Below are 21674 nucleotides of genomic sequence, written 5' to 3' on the forward strand. Positions count from 1 at the left end.
GTGGCAAGTCTGGGAGTTGAAAAGAACCTAGGGTAGTATTCATTTTTTTTTTTATTATTGAGAAAGGAGGAATGACTATGGGCAAGGCGAGAAGGTAAATAGCAGTGTCTCCTTCTGTAAACTCAGCTCGTCCAGAATTGGACTTGCCAGGAGTTATTTTAGCAGAGCTATCAGGAGGAGCATTCCTTCATGTAAAACCCTGATGCCATGCCCACTTGGGATACATTGACATCATATTACAGGACTTGGATTCTGCTCTAGGAATCATTTTATCTTTTGCAATGAATGCATGGAAGTTAGCCTCAAGAAAGGTTGTTGGCTGCTGTTTGCCCCTTTAGACCTCTCCAGTTCTAGATTAGAGAAACCCAATGGGGCATGTGGGAAGTAATCCATTCATTAAGGTAATAGCTTTTCAGCTGTGCCTAGGAATTGTTTAAGGGTGGGAGGACCTTTTACCTCCCTAATATCTTTGTTCAATTCTCAGGATTGGGAATCTTCATTGAGTTAATGCAAAGTGGTCTATAAATTTAAAACCCACACTTAGTGTCAAAATGAATATGGTTGGACAAGGTCTTTCTTTCGCAACATTCTCACAACCTTTAGATCAGGGTTCACACTGCATGCTTGTGACAAGGAAGGAAGGGAAAGGAAAGACTGTTCAAGTGATGAAGCATAATCTTTTTTAATAAAACAGACAAACCGAGATATAATTTTCAATCTGGAAACCTGATAACTCTATAACATTGGTTGTTGCAGGAATTTATGAGATCTTTGGACCCAGTTTCAGCCTGGAAAATTCTCAGATACTGGAGAGGTTGGTAGGAGAGCACTGACATTCTCCTGCTTCTGTGTGGAGGAAGATACTGCACAATTAGACCCGAATTAGATCTTTGGAGTTTTTTTTTTCCTCCTAAGAATTGTTCAGATACCGAAAATTATAAAAACCACTAAACTTCTTCACACACTCTTCTAGTAGGTATAACTTGATTTAATGTTAAGCAGTGTAAGTTCTTCTGGTCCTCAGTTTCCTGATTTATAAAAGGAGATTGACTAAAGACTTCCAAGATCCTTTCTGGTTCTAAAATTCCATAACTTAGTTTTAAACAAGTAGAGAAGCTCATGAGCTAATTAGAAACCCAATAGGGAAGTCCAAGGGATCAACAAATGTCTGATGACATGAGGATTCCTTTAGTGCCAACAGGCTGATGCTGTCAAAGTTATAGAAAAAGTACATTTGACCAAACCACATAAATAGCTGCTTTATCCCCCTAACCCTTAGTGTTCTCAGATTACTGTCAAAGGGGGAATCAGCACCTTTCTCTATGATTATATGTGCATATATGTATGAGGGAGCCTACATATACTTGGTAATATGGCCTCAGAGGCACTCCTAAATGTATTCTTTCAGCTAATGGACATCCATTAAGGTGGGCAAACCATCCTAAGGCATATAAGTAATGTGAGTTATTAATTTTTTTATGTCTTCTTTCAGAATTTCCTAATGTAAAAGAATAAACCCAAATCATGGAGGTACTGCAGTGCGATGGCTGTGATTTCCGAGCCCCATCCTACGAAGACCTCAAAGCTCATATTCAGGATGTCCATACTGCATTTTTGCAACCAACAGATGTTGCTGAGGACAATATTGAGCCACGCTCTGGATCTGTAAATGCCAGTAATCAGACAGAGGTGGAATTTTCTGCTGTAAAGGATGAATTCACAATTGCAGACGATCTATCAGGTAAATCTATACTTATCTGAATGTATGTGATCTACTCGAATTGCTTCAGTTTATTTTTAGGCTACAGGCTTGCTACTGATAGGACATCATCTCGTGTGGTGCCTTCTCTGTGAGGCATTGAAATAATTCTCTTTGTTGTCTTATCTCTTACTATTCCTGTCCGTGCACACTATGGTTCTGTCTAACTAAGCTAAACTACTCATTGTTCTCCAAACACATACCTTAAACTTACATGCCTCTTTCTGTTGTTGCTTCCATCTGGAATAGTCTTCCCTGTATATCTCTGCCCGTTGAAATTTTACCCATCCTTCAAAGGCTAACTCAAATCCCTTTTCCTCCACGAATTCTTTTCTTTTCCCCATCAGCACCAAATATGTTCTCCTTCCCTTAAACACATTTTGCCCCATTCACTTATCTTTTTCACCCTTGCATTATAGTTCTTTTTGTACCTATCTTCTATGAGGGTATAAGCTCTTGGGTAACAGAGACTGTCTTTTACCAATCTTTATGCCCCTCCCTCAAGCTTTAGAGTCTTGCCAGGTATCTTCTTTGCCCACAGTATGTGCTCCTAAATGTTTGTTCCAATGAATCAAAATGTCTTCAGAAATTCCAGAGTGAGTACAAGTTACCTGAGACTTATATGTAATAGACAACTAGGACATTTTTATAGGTAAAATCACCATGCCCTAATTATCACAGTTCATGTTCAGCTATTAGCAGAGAAAGGTGTTTATTTATAGTAATCTGTGTTCAGAGGTCAGCCTTAAGGGCATCATCATAAAACCGTAGGTGACTCAGTTTTGAAGGAAGGTATATGACACCTTGGGAATATGGTCTGTATAAATAGAGAGCCACCAGAACAGTCCTTCATCAAAGACTTCCTCTGATTATCTCCTTGTGTTGTTTCCTCTTGGGTTCTCTGAGACTGTACCATCAGTGCAGACCACCTAGAAAGCCCTATTTAGCTAGAAGGTCCTTGAGTAAGGGCCCAGAAACAGATTGTGTGTCTGTTATCCGAGGACTGGAGCAAAAGTGTGAGGGACTCATCAATAGAAGCTGGCCAACTAGGTGTGAGTTGCCACAGAAACTCACCAAAGACTGTTTTCTAATTCTTAGAGGGCTGGTGATCTTTATCACTTGAGAGAGTTGCTATATAAAGAATCACAGTTCCTTGAAGGATGATTGGAATGGCATTGATTCCATGATGGGATTTCTTACGGTTTTGTTTCCTTTTTTTTCTCCTTGTCTCCTCCGTTTACTTTAGGTCAAAATGCAGCTGCATTGGGGACTGGAAGTTACTATGGTCACAGCCCAGGATATTATGGCCAGCACATTTCCCCTCATCCCAAGCCAACAAACAAGTTTTTTCAATGCAAGTTCTGCGTTCGTTACTTCAGGTCAAAAAATCTCCTCATAGAGCACACTAGAAAAGTCCATGGTGCACAAGCTGGTGGAAATTCACTTGGGCCCTCCGCCACAGGATCCTTAAATTATAACATCATGATGCATGAAGGATTTGGAAAGGTTTTCTCTTGCCAGTTTTGTACCTACAAGTCACCGAGGAGGGCAAGAATCATCAAGCACCAGAAGATGTATCACAAAAATAACCTGAAAGAGACCTCCGCTCCCCCAAGCACACCCCCTTCGTTGTCTGACCCTGTGGCTGCATCGGTCCCAGTCCAGGACCCCTGCAAAGAACTTCCAGCTGAGGTGGTAGAGCGCAGTATCTTGGAATCCATGGTTAAACCCTTGACCAAGTCAAGGGGCAACTTTTGCTGTGAATGGTGTAGCTATCAGACGCCCCGCCGAGAACGCTGGTGTGACCATATGATGAAGAAGCATCGGAGCATGGTCAAAATACTATCCACTTTGAGGCAGCAACAAGAAGGAACCAACCTACCTGATGTTCAGAAGAGTTCCCCGAGTCCCGTCCCGAATTCCAGCTATGTATCCATGAATGCTGCAAGCCGCGAGATGCCCAATGCCAATGTTTCTAGTTTCAGAGGCTCCATGGGCAATTCTCTCATTAGATCCAGTTCTTCTCCAGCTTCTAAATATTCTCCCGTGTCTTATCCTCCGATAAAGCCTAAGTCACCTCACAATTCTGGCCTAGTTAACTTGTCTGAGAGATCCCGTTACGGAATGGCTGACATGACAAATTCTTCCACTGACCTGGAAACTAACAGCATGTTAAATGATTCCAGTTCTGATGAAGAATTAAATGAAATAGACAGTGAGAATGGCTTGAATTCTATGGATCACCAGACCTCAGGAATGTCTGCAGAACAGCTGATGGGATCTGATGGGAACAAATTATTGGAAACAAAGGGGATACCTTTTAGAAGATACATGAATAGGTTCCAGTGCCCTTTTTGTCCTTTCCTTACCATGCATCGACGTAGCATCTCCCGCCATATTGAAAACATCCACTTGTCTGGAAAGACAGCCATCTACAAATGTGACGAATGTCCGTTTACTTGCAAGAGTTCATTAAAACTCGGAGCTCATAAACAGTGTCACACAGGTACGACATCTGATTGGGATGCTGTCAGTTCCCAAGGTGAAAGTATTGCTGCCTCCCTAAACGAAGGCCCGATGTCTTACGAAAGTGCAAATATGAACGGCAGGAAGACGGGAGTCATGCTGGAGACCCTGCAGCAGCAGCAGCAGCAGCAGCAGCAGCAGCAGCAGCAGCCACATCAGCAATCCCAACCACAGCAGCCGCAACAGTCGCAGCCCCAGCAGCAGCCCCCGCTGCCGCAGCCGCAGCAGCCCCCGCTGCCGCAGCCCCCCCCACCGCCACCCCCGCCCCCGCCACCGCCTCCACCGACACAGTCCCAACCTCAGCACCCTTACAGATGCACCATGTGTAATTATTCCACGACGACTCTGAAGGGGCTCCGAGTCCATCAGCAGCACAAACATTCATTCTGTGACAACTTGCCAAAATATGAGGGGCAGCCCTCAAACATACCATTGGAAAGCGAGACAGATGGCCACACCTCTTCCAGCAACACTGTGAAGAAAAGTCAGACCTCAATTCTTGGCCTCTCCTCCAAGAATAACTTTGTCGCTAAGGTTCCTCGGAAGATCTCAAATGATTTCCCTCTAGATTTATCACCAGTGAAGAAGAGAACGAGAATTGATGAGATAGCGAGCAACCTGCAGAGCAAAATTAACCAAACCAAGCAGCAAGAAGACGCAGTGATCAACGTGGAAGACGATGAAGAGGAAGAAGAAGAGAACGAAGTGGAGATCGAAGTGGAGCTAGACAGAGAAGAGGAGCCAACAGAGTCGATGATGGATGTTCCGGGTTCTTTTGCAGCTCAACAGATATGGGCGAGAGAGAGTAACGATCCTCAGAAAGAATCGAACTTCAGAGGTGTGCCTCATGATTATAACACCACCAATGGGGCGGAGATCGAGCTGACTCTCTCTGAAGATGAAGAAGACTATTACTGCTCTTCAGTCAACATGAAAGATCACCAAGGTTCAAATACGGCTCTTCTCAACAACCAGCCCAGTCTCTATGGTGCTGATCACAACAATGAAAGTTCAGAATTCAGTGACTCTGGGAGGCTTTACTATTGCAAACACTGTGACTTCAGTAACAAATCTGCCAGAAGTGTCAGCACCCACTACCAACGGATGCACCCGTACATTAAATTCAGCTTTAGATACATCTTGGATCCCAACGATCACAGTGCAGTGTACAGATGCCTTGAATGCTACATCGACTACACCAATTTTGAAGATCTGCAGCAGCATTATGGTGAACATCATCCTGAAGCAATGAATGTACTCAACTTCGATCATTCGGATTTGATCTATCGATGTCGCTTTTGTTCGTACACAAGCCCGAATGTTAGAAGCCTGATGCCGCATTACCAAAGAATGCATCCAACTGTTAAAATTAACAACGCCATGATATTCTCGAGCTATGTGGTGGAACAACAAGAGGGACTAAATGCTGAGTCCCAGACCCTGAGGGAGATTCTGAATTCTGCTCCCAAAAACATGGCCACTTCTACCCCTGTGGCTCGTGGGGGTGGTGTGCCAACTGCATTTAGTAAGAACACTCCTTCAAAGACTTTCACTACAGAATGTGAAAATCAGAAAGACCCTTCAGTCAACACCGTTGTCGTTTATGACTGTGATGTGTGTTCGTTTGCGAGCCCAAACATGCATTCCGTATTGGTTCATTATCAGAAGAAACACCCTGAGGAAAAGGCTTCCTACTTTAGAATCCAGAAAACCATGCGCGTGGTGTCTGTGGACAGGGGCTCTGCCCTTTCTCAGCTATCCTTTGAGGTGGGTGCTCCAATATCTCCCAAAATGCCCAACATGGCTTCCCCACCCCCCCCACAACCCCCACCATCAGACCTCAGCACTGAGCTTTACTACTGCAAACACTGTTCCTACAGCAATCGGTCAGTTGTGGGGGTGCTTGTCCATTACCAGAAAAGACATCCAGAAATTAAGGTTACTGCCAAATATATCAGACAGGCCCCTCCTACAGCAGCCATGATGAGAGGGGCCGAGGTGCCCCACGGTGCTCCACGGCCACCTGTCCCCATGCAAAGATTGAGCCGAGGCAGCTCAGAGAGAGATGTCCCTCCTGTGGAGAATGAAATGTTCTTTTGCCAGCACTGTGATTATGGGAACCGGACGGTCAAAGGAGTGCTCATTCACTATCAGAAGAAGCATCGGGACTTCAAGGCCAACGCCGATGTCATCCGACAGCACACAGCCACTATTCGGAGCCTCTGTGACCGCGGTCAGAAGAAGTCTGGTGGCTGTATGCTCATCCCTTCCTCAGGTTCAGAAAGGGAGAAAGCGAAACTTCGAGCGCTTAAGTGCAGGCAATGTTCTTACACCTCTCCTTATTTCTATGCACTGAGGAAGCATATCAAGAAAGACCACCCCAGCCTCAAGGCCACAGTTACTTCCATTTTGAGATGGGCATTTCTAGACGGCTTAATAGAAGCTGGCTATCACTGTGAATGGTGTATTTATTCGCACACAGAGCCCAGCGGTTTGCTTCTGCATTACCAAAGGAGGCATCCTGAGCATTACGTTGACTATACGTACATGGCGACGAAGCTCTGGGCAGGGCCAGATCCATCCCCTCCTTCCCTTACGATGACCGCTGAAGCCAAAACCTACAAATGCAGGGACTGTATATTTGAAGCCTCTTCCATCTGGGATATCACCAATCACTATCAAGCTTTCCACCCTTGGGCCATGAATGGTGACGAGTCCGTCTTGCTGGATATCATCAAGGAGAAAGATGCTGCTGAGAAAGTCATCACAGCCTCTGAAGAGATACCCAGCCAGATCAATTGCGAGAGTAAGATGATCTCCCCGCTTCCTGAGCAAGATGCCGAATGCACAGAGGATGCGAGGCTTTCCCCAGAGAAAAGCATCCAGTTGACCTCAGCTAACCCTGCCATATCCTCTACCCCCTATCAATGCACCGTGTGTCAATCTGAATATAATAACTTACACGGTCTTCTCACCCATTATGGCAAGAAACACCCAGGCATGAAGGTGAAAGCTGCAGATTTTGCCCAGGACATAGACATCAACCCTGGTGCTGTTTACAAGTGTAGGCACTGTCCATACATCAACACCCGCATCCATGGAGTCCTCACCCACTATCAGAAGAGACATCCATCCATCAAGGTGACCGCAGAAGATTTCGTGCATGACGTGGAGCAGTCTACTGACCTGACCCAGACTGAAGTGGAGGAGACGAGCAGGATTTTCAAGCAGGGGTATGGTGCTTACAGGTGCAAACTCTGCCCTTACACTCATGGTACTTTGGAGAAGCTCAAGATCCACTATGAGAAGTATCACAACCAGCCAGAGTTTGATGTGTTTGCCCAGTCCCCGCCTAAGGTGGCCGTCACCCTGGAGCCAGAGATGCCAGCGGCAGAAGTCAGTCCCTCCCAACTCCCCACTGCTGATGAAGATGTAGCAGAAGTGTCTGTGCCCGCTTCCCATTTCTCTGCTTCCCACCTGGTCTCCCACACCGTGTTCCGGTGCCAGCTTTGCAAATACTTCTGTTCCACGAGGAAAGGGATTGCCCGACACTATCGAATCAAGCACAACAACGTCCGGGCCCAGCCGGAGGGGAAAAACAACCTGTTTAAATGTGCTTTGTGTTCATACACCAACCCCATCAGGAAAGGTCTGGCAGCCCACTACCAGAAGCGGCATGACATTGATGCTTACTACACCCACTGCTTGGCAGCCTCTAGGACAGTGAGCGACAAACCAAGTAAGGTGATCATCCCCTCTCCTCCCAAGGACGACTCCCCTCAACTGAGCGAAGAGCTGAGGAGGGCAGTGGAGAAAAAAAAGTGTTCCCTCTGTTCCTTCCAATCCTTCAGCAAGAAAGGTATTGTGTCCCATTACATGAAGCGTCACCCTGGGGTGTTCCCAAAGAAGCAGCATGCCAGCAAGCTGGGTGGTTACTTCACCGCCGTCTATGCCGACGAGAATGAAAAGCCAGCCCTGCTGGAAGAGGAGCAGCCTGAGTTCGAGAGGCCTGAGCTGGAGACCACCACGGATGCTCAGGAAATCGAGTGGTTACCTTTCCGCTGTATCAAGTGTTTCAAGCTGTCCTTCAGCACCGCGGAGCTGCTGTGCATGCATTACACTGAGCACCACAGCAAGGACCTGAAGAGAGACTTCGTCATCCTGGGGAATGGCACCCGCTCTCTGGGCTCCGCCTTTCAGTGTAAGCACTGTGATAGTAGACTGCAAAGTATGGCAGAACTGACCTCACACTTGAACAGTCACAATGAGGAATTCCAGAAGCGTGCCAAACGTCAGGAGAGGAGGAAACAGCTTTTGAGCAAGCAGAAATATGCAGATGGTGCTTTTGCAGATTTCAAACAAGAGAGGGTAAGGATATGTTTTGATTTCCCTTCCCCCAGGAGGCTCCTCATTACTAGTGCCCACATGCACTTCTTCATTGGCAGCCAAAACTGCTACAGGCTTACTAGTGACTTAGCATGCCAGGGAGCTCAATAAGTCAATTAAACATTTCAAGCTTGATTATGCCCCCATCTCTGTGCCTCACCCCTCTCTGCATCCCCATCCCTCTCCCTCAGACTCCTCCCAAGGCTCCCTGGGAGGTTTTTGTTGATTTCTATTTATTTCTTTCTGCCGAGTAACCTCCTTATCTGAAACCTAATTACACACAGCTTTCTATCATAAGGCAATTGTGGGCTGCCTCTTGATTTCATTAGCACTCCTCAGCCATGTCTTGGTCATCACTTTTCGATGTAAGATATGAATTTAACTTCTCGACCGGTAGTTCACCAAGAAGATCGCTAATGCTGTACTTATGCCGTGTCTCAGCCGCACAGTTAGCATTGGTTTGAATCAGGTAACTTGGTGGCAGTGAAGATGAAGCTTCTGCACAGAAATGTCCTCTACTCACTTCCATTCAAGTTGGAAAGTATGTTGAATCCAGACACCTTATGTAGTAGGCAGCGTGCCTTGACTCTTATGAATTCAGTAGGTATCCCTTGATGTAAAAATGCTAATCTGCTTTTAAAAAAAAATGCACCAGTAATTACAAGAGTAATTGGCAGAAAATGTGAGAGAGCTCAGAATACTGATCCTACCAATGTATTTTGCCAGCCTTTTGGTCACTTAGAAGAGGTGCCAAAGATCAAGGAGAGGAAAGTTGTGGGATACAAATGTAAGTTCTGCGTGGAAGTGCACCCAACGCTCCGCGCCATCTGCAATCACCTCCGCAAGCACGTCCAGTACGGGAATGTCCCTTCAGTGTCAGCTGCTGTGAAGGTGAGAACTCTTGGGAAGTTCTGGATGAGCATTCTTGTGTGTGAGCGAGTCTAGTTACTTATTAACTGCATTGCTAAGTGAGAGCCTCTTCAAGTTGGAGAATGCAGCCATTCTCGTGTTATGATTGGATTTCATTGTGAGTTGCACTTCTTCATCCCACAGGTGCAGAGAAGGAAGGCTTTTTTTTTAATCTTTTTTTAATCTTGTAACTGATTGCATTATCTAATGCTACCCCTACCCCTCGAGGCAGGTAGTTCTGTGGAAGACAAAAGGTCTGGTTCTTGGAATGGCAGCGTCTGGGTCACCTCCTTGCCTGGATCTGATGCATATTGGTATATGCACAACTATTTCCTCTTCTAAGATGTCCAAGCATTTAGGATGAATAAATCAGAGAAATCATCGTCGTCATCATCGTCATCATTATGGTCGTCGTCATCATCATCACCATCATCATCATCACTGCCATCTTTGTCCTCATCACTTACCATCTTGTCCTCTTCTGGCTGAGAGTGCAGAATCTTTTTCTTAGAGATTCATCATTATGCTTTCATATCCTGGGCAGCAAGAGATTTTTGAGAATTAATACATCTGTGATAGAAAGCCTTGAGAGCCTTTCGGCCTGGTCTTTATCTTCTTTTCTCATTCCCAAAGAGTGACTGTGCCTCCTTCCTCCGTCCTTCCCCCTCCCCACCCCCAACACTTTTACTGTATTTACTTTTGAATAACATAATCCTAATTAATTGCTTCTAGTTTTTCTAGTTTTAAAGTAGCTGTCATTCCAGGTTGGGGCACTTGGTTTCTCGAATGTTGGCCTGCACTTCTCCATTGCTCTTTTTTGTTCATCGGGCAGCAGGAAAACTTGCTCCTGGGTCTTTCCTTCCTTCCTCAGGATCCATGCTTCTTATCTTGCTTCTTCGACAAAGTTTGACATCAGTGAAAAGCTTCTGTTGCATTCTTCTGAAGACCATTTTTATATGGACAGAACCCAGGCAGCCCAGGATGCTCACCATCTGGAAAAAATAAATTCTTCCATACTAAGTGCCCCAGCCTTGTTCCACAGGGAGGTCCTCTTTATAAGAGAACAGTTCATCTTTCGGTTTCTTTCCCGAGCACCAACCCCAGAGCTAGTTAGTTAGGCAGACCTGACTCTGAAATATGGATGACTTAAAAACACACTTCATAGCTACAAGATCTTCCATAATTCTTCCAGCTGGGAAATGGTCAGTGTTTACAAGATAGGCAAAAGGATTCCTCTCTGAGGAGACTTTTTCTTTGCTCTTTTCATGATGGCACAGATAATCTTATAAAGTAAGATCAGTTTCCGAATATTCGTCTCATTACCACTTCTTTCTTGAGCTCCACTTAAAAGAGTTGTAGGTACACACACTTTTCATATAAGCTTGAAATGTATACTAGTTCAGACAGAAACATATGTAACTTTATTTTTTTTTTAGAGTGGGCAAGGAATGAGGTGAGGGCCTCCTGCTTTCATCAGTCTTATTAATATGCTTCAGAGCACTTTTCTTCACACATTTTCAAAGGTAACAGAAACACATCAAGCTTGTTTTCCTAAAGGCTCCACAGCACGAGGAGATACCATTTGGGGCTCCTTTCCAAATGGAGCTGGAAATGTAGGGAGAAAACTCCTTGGGAAATAAAGCTGATGAATTGGGAGAGTGAAGGGAAAGGAAGAAAAGCTTGAGGAGACACCGATGGAAATTTATTTTGTTGGTGGGGCTTGTGTGTATGTGTGTGTGCATGTGCGCGCGCGTGTGTGTGTGTGTGGTTTTATTTTTTAGCAGGAGACTGAAGAGTCTTCAGACTTATTTCTGGACGGCTATAAGGAAGCCAAAGATACCAGCGGGTTGCTGGAGCAGGTGGATGGTGAACACTGCTTAGTAGATGGAATGTTGGAAGATGAAACCCGGCCGGGGGGATACCATTGTAGTCAATGTGACCGAGTCCTGATGTCCATGCAGGGGCTGCGTTCTCACGAAAGGAGCCATTTGGCATTGGCCATGTTTACCCGGGAGGACAAGTACAGCTGCCAGTACTGTTCCTTTGTCTCTGCTTTCAGGCACAAGTAAGTTCTTCTCTTTAAGGGGAGTTAATAGCTGGCGGGGAGGCTGGAGGCTTTGTAGCATGTGGGAAATGAGGTGTTATGAGAATTTGCCACTTGATAGAAGTATTCCTTCATCCAGAGATCCAAGAACTATATGTGAAGGCAAATTTGCATTTGGGGATTTGGGGAAGAAAGGAAAAAGGAAATCGGCCGGTGTGGTGAGATATCTGTACTTTGATCCTCTACTAGCTGGACCGTGGGCAAGATACTTCCCTACTCTGGGCTGATTTTGCTTGCTTCATCTGTGCAATGACAGGCTTGGACTAGATCAACTACAAGGTGCTTCCCGCCTCTAAAAGTTCTCTCTCTTTAAAAGTCCCCAAGGAAGAGTGTCAGATAGACAGGATGCCATCCATCACAACTTTGAGTCATGGCCTCATAGAGTATCAGTGCTACCAGGGACCTGAGGGCACCCCTCTTTGAACCCTCTCATTGTACAGTGAGACTGAGGTCCAGAGAGTTGAGTGATTGGCCCAAGATCACTGAAGTAAGTGAGTAGCAAAGCCAGAACTAGAACCACATGTCTTTTTATTCCTGAGTTAAAATCCAGCCTTAGCGTGACCTTGGACAAGTCATTTTACATCTATTTGCCTCAATTTCCTCAGGTATAAAATGGGGATAATAATAGGGTCATTATGATACAAGGGGATGATAAACAGGGTCAGAAGGAGGTTCAAATGAGATAATATGTGTAAAGTGCATAGCGCAGTGTCTGGCATGTAGCAGGTTCTTAATAAATGCTTGCTTCCTTTCTTTACTGAGTGCAGGACTCTTTCTACTGTACCTTGAGGTCGGAGTTTGAGGGTCTCAGAGCAGGTTGTGTTCTACAGCTTTGCCCTAGGCCGGGTAGCTAATCGCCTCATCAGAGATCATATCCTGGACCTAGAGCCGGCAGGGACTCGGATAGTCCACTCAGCTCATTTTATAGATGAAATCACCGAAGCCCAGAGTGGGTCAGTGGCTCACCCTAGGACACACAGTTCTAAGTGGCAGAGCTGAGATTTGAATCCTGGACGTGTGAGTCCAAATCCACAGCCCTTTACATTCTTCTTCTCTCCCCATGGGCATGAAGTGGGCAGGGTTACTAGTCAGTGGTACATTCTGATACGCATGTGTTGCTTGTAAGAATTATAAGTGATGTTTATTATGTCACTAAGAAGAAATGAAATTATGGGCTGCTCGCTAAAGGCCGTAAAGTGACACTTGGCAGCCGTCAGTAGGCAGGAGGAGGCAGTGTTTCTTCTGGGCTTGCACGGGAACCTGTATCACACAGTGCTTGGGAGTCAGGGAGGGAGGAAAGCTTATAACCACATAACTGTACTAACGGATTCTAACCGATGTGAGCTAACATTCCAGGGCACGAGCATGAAGGATTGTGAGCAGTTCTATTATAAATAGTAGCCTGCTTAAAGAGTAAGCAGATTCATTCCCATATCAGCGATTTAGAATGGGGTTTCGTTCTGGGAGGTACTGACACAAATTAGTGCTCTGCATACCTATTTATTTGCTAGATTTATTATTTTCCCTAGACTAGTAATTGTGATGTTGCACTGTGGGTCCTTTATAATGAAATCATTTCTGTATAAAATGTCTCTGTGAAGACTGATGTACAATAAATCTGGTTGTGTTTATCAGGTCATATTCACTGTAATGTGTTAAGGTACTGAAGGAGATGGCCAAGCTTCTGGATCTCTCATTGTCCTCCCTTAAAGACTTTCGTGTTGTGTCCCAGCATTAGCGCAGACCCTGGGCACAAAGACAGAGGATGGGTAAATGACTTTCAAATCGGGGACAATGGGAAAACCCCTCCCTCCCCACTCTAGTCTCGACGCTCAAACTGTGGTTTTCTATGAGCCGTTTCAAACTAAAGCATTTCTCAAATTCCCATTCTCCTTTCAAATGTTGATGGACTGACAAATGTACCATACATAACTCATGCAGGAGATGGAAAATCTGGGCTCCCGTCTGATTTTCCTTGATGCGCCAACCTCTCCTGAAGAGGTTTTCCTATTGTGTATCAGGGAAAATAAAAGCGAGGCTCTGCCACGGTATACTCCTATTGCCATCTCCCTCACTCCCTCAAAAAGTTTCCCTTCTGCTTTTGCTCCCTTCTGAACAGATAAGCCACTGGACATTCCCCCCCTTCTCCAGTCTATTGTTTGTGAGGGCCACCATTGGAGAGTAACAAGCAGTGGTTGGAATAGCTTGTAAATGGGTCTCCTTGAAAAAGGGTAATGAGAAAATATAGCATGTAATGTTTAGTGGCAGCTGACAATTTTTAATCCTATTATTTCCCTTTTCTGCCTCCTCCACACAAAGCCTGGATCGCCATATGCAAACTCATCACGGACACCATAAACCGTTTCGCTGCAAACTCTGCTCCTTCAAATCCTCCTATAATAGCCGACTGAAAACTCATATACTCAAAGCTCATGCTGGTAAGGTTCTGAAGACAATAGTTCTCACCCCATTTTGCATGCTCATAGTAGGCGCTCAACAAATGCTTGTTGAACTGAATTCTTTGTTGAATTTATGAAATTTCAAATTTGACAGTCTTTAGACTTTTTAAAAAATTATCATTAGTCCCATTGTGTTTGCTTTCTTTTTTATCCTCAAATAACTTAAAGCTCACAAACCACAGAGCCCCAACTTCTGTCAGCTTAGGGGAATGAATTAGGCCAATCTTTAGTCAAGAGAAGAGCATTTCTAAAAGACCTACCTTGCATCTCTGGGGAAAGCAGCATGACATTGCAAAAAGAGAATTGGATCCAGAGTCAGAGGACCTAAATATGAAGCCAGGCTTTTGCACAGATTACCTCTGAGACCTTGGAAAAGTGACTGACCCTCTCTGGGTCTCAGTTTTCCCATCTGTCCATTGAGGAGGTCAGATTACAAGATCACTAAGATTCCTTCCAGTTCTAAAGCCTATGACACTATAAAGTGCTGAGAATTTTCATAGGCACTGGAGATACTCATCATCAGTGAGGTTGAAGAACAAGAGAAAACCAACTGCTTAAAAAAAAAACAATTTTTTAAACCATTCTTATGTTCCTAGATACAGTAATATGAAACTGTCGGGAAAGAACATTTTGTGTCACTGGTGAAAGGGAACAGAGAGGACTAGAGCAGGGAGGGGATCCAGCCAGCCAAACAGGCTTCTTTTACTCACATAAGAAAAACCATCAGAGTTATTGTAATACAGATTTATGACTGTGGGGAAAGTTGTACCGTTCTCTAAACTTTAGTGAGTCTCTGTAAGCCCACATTTCAGACAGATACCTTTTAAGAGTATGATTTTTGAGAGGAGAGTCCATTTCTTCAAAAAGCCTTCAGGTGAGAGGTTAGCCAGGGGTGGGGAACCTGCAGCCTAAAGGCCACGTGTGGCCCTCTAGGTCCTCAAGTGCTGCCCTTTGAAATAATCAAACTTGGATTCCATCAAAGGGCTGCAGTTGAAGATCTAGAGGGCCACACGTGGCCTTTAGGTTGCAGGTTCCCCACCCCTGGTAGACAAAGGAAAAAGGGAAGTAAAAAGTAGATTGGAGGAGATTGCATTCAGTCCTCCCGCGGGAAATCAGATTTCTTTCACTTAATACCCAAACTAATGGACTTCCAAAAGAGGCCCTCACTATTTATCTGCAGCCCCAACACCCTGAACCCTTAGGACTCTGGACCTTACCAAGGGTAGGTCTGATGAGTTGTGTGACCAGGAGCAAATCATTTGACTTTCAGTTTCCTGGTCTGTAGGATGGAGATGATAATACACTTGCTATCTCATATTGTAGTGAAGAAATTGATCGGTAGTCCATAAAATATACATATCCATGTGAAGGGCTGTTATTTTTGGGAGTAGTGGTCATCTCTTCATTAGATGGGAAATTACCTAGAGATGTCCAGTTCTGTCGTCCATGAAGTATTGTGATATCATAGGAAAAGTATGGGGTTAGGAACCAAGGGAAGTGAGTTCCGTCTCCAACTGTGTAACTTTGGGATAATTCACTTTTATTCCCTGGGTCTCCACTTGCTGGACTGTAAAATGTTGATAATAACAATTACACAAGCTGTCCTATCTTTTAAGGCAAGTGCTTGGTAGATATATATTTATTTGTACATGTGTGTATTGTTGTCATTAAATCGTTCAGTTGTGTCTGAATCTTTGTGACCCCCTCTGGGGTTTTCTTGGCAAAGATACTAGAGTGGTTTGCCCTTTCCTTCTCCAGCTCATTGTACATGTGAAGAACTGAGGCACACCGGGTGAAGCGACTTGCCCAGGGTCACACAGCTAGTAAGTGTCTGAGGCCAGATTTGAACTCAGGAAGATGAGTCTTCCTGAATCCAGACTTGGCACTCTTATCTGCTGAGCCACCTACCTGTCCTCTATATAATACATACCTAAAGACAGAGAGAGAGAGAGAGAATGTTCATATTGTGTAGTAGTACTGTCTTGCTGAGATAGAAGACTGTAGGCCTCAAGTAGTGAAAAGAGCACCAGCCTGAGAACCAAGAGGATGGAGTGTTAGCCCCAGTTATGTGACCTTGGGGAAGTCACGTCTTTTCTTTGGAAGGATTTGGCCAAGATGATGCTATCTGAGGCTCTTTCCAACAGTGATGCTTCTTTGAACATATGATTTCCTATGTCTACTTCCACTCTGCCTTGTTCAGTAACAGCTGTTCTCAAGGCCATTAGGCAGTACTATCATCTTAGATGGCCGTAACTGAGGATTCCTGCATGTGGTGGACATATGGCAGTGGTTCAGACACCCACTTTCCCTTATTTTCTTGGACAACAGGGAAAGTAAACTATGGAATTATAGTAGTTTGGTTTTTAAAAAGCCTGTAGAATTTAGAATTGAAAAGGACCATAGAACTATCTAGTCTAACTGGTTCTATAGGATTAGGATTTCCCTTTACAGTGTTCCCCATTGAGTGGTTGTTTACCCTCAAACATTCTTGTGAAATGATATTCCTGATCATTCTTCCAGGAAAAAAAATTACAAATTGAAACCATCACAAGGAAAGAACATCTACAAATGTCCTCCTACCACAGCACCTTTATACATAGAACATCAGATACAGAATACTAGCAGTTCTGAAATACTGGCCTATGGTTTTATCTTCTAACAGTTTTTGTTGGATTTTGAATTAAAAGACCTAGGTTCATATCCCATCTCTGCCACTTACTATCTCTCTGACACAGGTCAAGTCACCTGGGCCTCGCTTTCCTCATCTATAAAATAAAAGGGTTGGACTAAATGATCTTGAGTTTCCTTCCTGTTCTAAGTTTGTGATCATGGGGTCCCAAAGATCTAGTTTAAAACTAGGATACTCATCAGTTCTCTTAGCATCATGGAAACAACAAACAAGAACAGAATTAAAATGGTGGACTGGAGAGGGGCGTGTGTGTGTGGTTTCTGTATTGAAAGTATTTCAGTGAAAGGCAGGAGGACGGTGAAATGGAGAGTACGGGGGACTCGGAGTCAGGATAGTTAAAATCCTAACCCTGTCCAACATTACTGTCTGTGTGACCATGGGAAAGTCACTTTACTTCTCAGAGACTGTATCTGATAGATGAGTCACAGTCACAGATCTTTGATAGAAAGCTTTTAGTATCTGTACCTATGTTAACCCTTTTGCTTACCTATAATGCACAGCTGTGTTTACCATTTAGAATTCTCATCTGAACAGTCAAACAGAGGGCATGTTTCACAGCTACTGAAAACTAGTGCAGATCCCAAAGGATGGCACCCCCACTGAAAGGCTCTAAATTAATTCCATACTGCAAGGTTTAATGCAACCACTGGAACCCTGACTTCTTATGAAACTAGTAGCCAAGAGAGAAACCAGCTTGGGTCCCTGAAACTTTATTATAGAGGTTCATTTATCGATTTCTATCTACTACCTACTATATCGTGTTGGCCATCAGTAACTACCGTAGCTTACATTTCTAAAGGATTTCAAGGTTTACAAGGTGTTTTCCTCACTACAAGCATACCAGGATGTAGGGTATGTGTATATTATCTTTTTAACCACAAAATAGATGAAAAAAACTGAGGTTCAGAGAAGTGTCTACTGTGGCCATACAGTTAGTAGTTGTCAAAACTAGCATATGGACTTAAGTCTCTTGACTTCATATCCAGGGTGCCTTCTACCGCACCAACAGTACATGGAGTTGGTTGCATCACTGATGGACAACGCCTCTAATATAGGGATGTTCTTTCTGGGGGATCTTCGTTTCCCCATCTTTCAATCAAGTTGGCCCACTATGTTCTTTTCTGTGTCATTTTCCTAACTCTTGTTCATTGAATCAGCAAACATTTTTCATGCCCTTACCCTTACAAATCCATGTGCTAGGCAATTGAGGTGTAAAGGTAAAAAAGGATATGGACCCCGACCTCAAGGAGCTTTTACTAGATCGTTGTTATACCAAAAACACACATACAATCATAGAAGTTAAGATGAAGAATACATATAGAAGAAGACAAGCCAAGAGGAGGGGAGCAGAAGAACCTGGTTTAAGCAGGTGTTCAGGGGAAAATCAAGGAAGGCCTCACAGAAGAGTTGTCATTTGAGCTAGAGTCCCAGGGATGGGGAACCTGCGACCTTGAAGCCACATGTGGCCCTCTAGGTCCTCAAATGCAGCCCTTTCAGGCCACAGGTTCCCTGCTCCTGAGCTAGACCTTGAAGGAAGACAAAAGTGATGGGATCATAGATTTGTTGCTAAAAGGCTACTTAGAGGTCTTCAAATCCAACCCCCTCATTTCATAAATGAGAAGACAGGTTGAGAGAAGTAATGATCACATAAGCTAGTATTTGATTTGGGATTTGAACCCAGGAATCTCTTTCATAGATCTTGGGGCAGCTAGGTGGTGCAGTGGATAAAGCAGCGGGCCTGGAGTGAGGAAGACTCATCTCTCTGAGTTCAAATTTGGCCTCAGACACTTACCGGCTATGTGGCCCTGGGCAAATCACTTAACCCTGTTCGCCTCAGTTTCTTCATCTGTAAAGTGAACTGGATAAGGAAATGACAAACCCCTCCAGTATCTTTGCCAAAAAACATAAAAGCACAAAAAAATGGAGTCATGAAGAGTCAGACACAACTGAAATGACTGAATAATAACAGATCTCTTTCAGATATAGGAAATAAATGCATAAAAGTGGGAGAAAGCAGAATGATTTCGAGTAACGGTTAATAGTACAGTTTGGCTGGAACATAGAATGTGAGAAGGGGTAAGTTAGAGCTAGACCATGGAGGGCCTTGAATGCCAGGTGAAGCTTATATTTTATCTCACAGGTAACAGAGAACAGCCCCAAATTTTGATCAGGGAAGGGTGCGATCAGACTTGGACATTAGGAAGCAGCAGTATAAAAGATGGGATGGCGAGGAAAGGAGAGATTAGAGGCAGGAAGACAAGAGTAGTAGTTTTGGATTTGGGAGATGAGCAGTAGTCAAGAGAAGAAGTGATGAGAGCCTGAGTAAGAATGGTGGCATTGGACAGATGAGAGAGAGATCTTAGAGGTAAAAATGTCAGGGTTGTCAGGATTTGGCAGCTGTTTGGATGGAGGGTATGAACCAAAGGGAAAAATCAAAGATTAAAGCCTGAGTGAGGGAGGCGATGTAAGCTCTTTGACGGCAGGAAACGACTTTTTATTTTGTCTTTCTGTCCTCCAGACCCAGCACAGTGCCTGGCACACAGTAGGTGTTTAATAAATGCTTGTTGGCTTGGTTGGTGATGCTATCAACAAAAATGGGAATTTAGGAAGAGAGGAAACTTTTTTTTAAAAGAAATTCAGGTGGGGGATAGGATTCCGAGTTCAATTTTGAACGTGTTGAGTTTCTGAGATAGCATATTGGCATCTCCAGGAACATAAATGGTTGTCCTTAGGCTCAGAGCCACTCATTCTCCCACCCATGTAAGTGGCAGTTTATTCAATTGGAGCCCCTTCTGTGGTGAGTTGTTCCCATAGGCAACAGCCTTGTCAAAAGTGCTTTTTTTCCACTGGGAACCAGTTAAATGATTGAACTTGTTGAAAGGAGTTAAAAAAGAGTTCGTGAGGCCTCACATTGACTCCAGGGCACTGAGTTAAATTTATATGCTTGGAACTGACTTAGGCTGGTGTTTTGTGCTTTTCTGATGGAAAGAAATGATACTGCACAGAACAAGGAACCTGGTTCTTCTTGGATAATAACAAATCAACAAGTATTTATTAAGTGCTTTCTCTGTGCCAGGCCCTGTGCTAAGTGCTGGATGATAATAGCAGGTTCCCCAGAATTAAAGCTTCTGCCTTTGAGAATGTATTGGATTAGAATATTCTCATTTGGACCTTTAAAACCTCTGGGTTGATCTTGTCTGTGGAGGTTGGAGTGTTCAGGCATTCAGTTCTGGACAGCCTATTTTAGGAAGGGCCCCAATAAGCTGGAGTGTATCTAGGGAAAGATGCCCACAATGGTGAGGGCACTGGGAATCCGGGCATAGGATGGTACCTTCAAGGCCCCTGAGGATACTGACCCCGGAGAAGGGAAGATTTGGTGGAGATAGGATCACTGCCCTAAAATACCTGAAGGATTTCAATAGAAGAGGTAGTAGACTGGTTTGGCTTGCTTCGAGGTTTCAGAATCAAGGTCAGATGGTTGAAGTTGCAGGGAGACAGATTTCGGCCCAGCATCAGGAAAAACTTCCTAATAATTAGAGTTGTCCATAAATGGAAGAAACTGCCTTTTCAGAGGAAGCATTCAAGCAGAACCATTTGTTACGGATATTGTTACCAGGGGTGGGGAACCTGAGGCCTGGAGGCCACACGTGGTCCTCTAGGTCCTCAAGTGCAGCCTTTTGACTGACTCCAAACTTCACAGAACAAATCTGATTTGTTCAGCTCATAGAATACTGTATATATTTTAGGGCACCTTTGTGGTTCAAGATATGTAGAAAAATTCCAGGAATTCCAATGAAAGAGACTCTTGAGAAATTGAAGAAATAGAAAAATAGATTTTAGGGAAGAATGTTTAGCTTGGCCAATCAGTATCTTAGGGATAACTTAAGACCTTCAAGCATTTGAAGGATATTAAAATAGTGAAAAGGAAGACCAGTGATTTGATACGACAAAAACAAATCCGATTTGTTCTGTGAAGTTTAGATTCAGTCAAAGGGACATACTTGAGGACCTAGAGGGCTACATGTGGCCTTGAGGCCACAGGTTCCCCACTCTAGTGACAGAACTCACACTTCAAGTAGTGATTGGGCCAGATGGCTTCTGAGTTCCTTTCCACTTCTGAGATTCACTGATTCTAAGATTTCGAGCCTAGGCAAAATATTTTTTCTACCAATGAAACAGAAGCTTGGCAAAGCTGAGTAACCCAGACTAGTAATTTCTCTGGTTGTGCTGTTTAAGTCAGCTCGTCAGTATTCAAAGCATCCATGCAAATGTTAATTTGTGTGAAAACTGAAAGATTAACCTAGCAGAGGAAAAATGTTGGTATTAATCTTCATTGACGCATCATTATGCTGCCCCTTAATTTGGGAAGGCCTGGCAAGAATTGGCTAGGCCAGTAAATAAGCTATTGAGTGAATTATATACTCAAATAAGATAATATTAGTTATTGTGAGAGGCTTCAGATGCTCACTAGCTGTGTGACCCTGGACCAGTCGCTTAACCAGCTTGCCTCTGTTTCCTCATCTGTAAAATGAGCTGGAGAAGGAAATGAAAAGCCGCTACAACTTCTTTGCCAAGAAAATCCCAGATAGGGTGACGGAGAGTCAGACACGACTGAAATGAATAAACAGCAACAAAAAAGCTGGTAGATAAAGTGCTGGAGTTACAGTGAGGAAGACCTGAGTTAACTCCTACACTAGCTGTTGGACCCTGGTCAGGTTAAACTCTCTCGGCCTTAATTTCATATCTGTAAAATGAGGATACATAATAGTATCTCCCTCGTAGTACTAATGTGAGATCAAATGGGATGAAATGTATGAAGTACTTTATAAATCTTAAGGCACC

At 44.0% G+C, this 21674-nt stretch overlaps 1 protein-coding gene across 4 annotated transcripts in view; it reads left to right on the forward strand.

Moving 5' to 3' along the window:
* The first annotated feature begins 1503 nt into the window (after nucleotides 1–1503).
* Nucleotides 1504–21674, forward strand: part of ZNF462 (zinc finger protein 462) — an 87315-nt gene continuing 67144 nt past the window's right edge. For 3 of the 4 annotated variants that reach the window (XR_005009127.1, XM_036738446.1, XM_036738445.1), the window contains exons 1-5: nucleotides 1504–1741; nucleotides 3006–8653; nucleotides 9398–9562; nucleotides 11542–11645; nucleotides 14004–14122. Coding sequence is in view for 3 of the 4 variants with exons in the window: in XM_036738446.1 (XP_036594341.1) it covers nucleotides 1525–1741; nucleotides 3006–8653; nucleotides 9398–9562; nucleotides 11542–11645; nucleotides 14004–14122 (6253 nt within the window). In the remaining variant the exon portion in view is untranslated. The remainder of the gene's footprint in view (nucleotides 1742–3005; nucleotides 8654–9397; nucleotides 9563–11541; nucleotides 11646–14003; nucleotides 14123–21674) is intronic. The other variant, XM_036738447.1, reaches the window with a different exon arrangement.

The sequence above is a fragment of the Trichosurus vulpecula genome, chromosome 9 (genome assembly GCF_011100635.1).
Source record: "Trichosurus vulpecula isolate mTriVul1 chromosome 9, mTriVul1.pri, whole genome shotgun sequence".
Lineage (NCBI taxonomy): Eukaryota > Metazoa > Chordata > Mammalia > Diprotodontia > Phalangeridae > Trichosurus > Trichosurus vulpecula.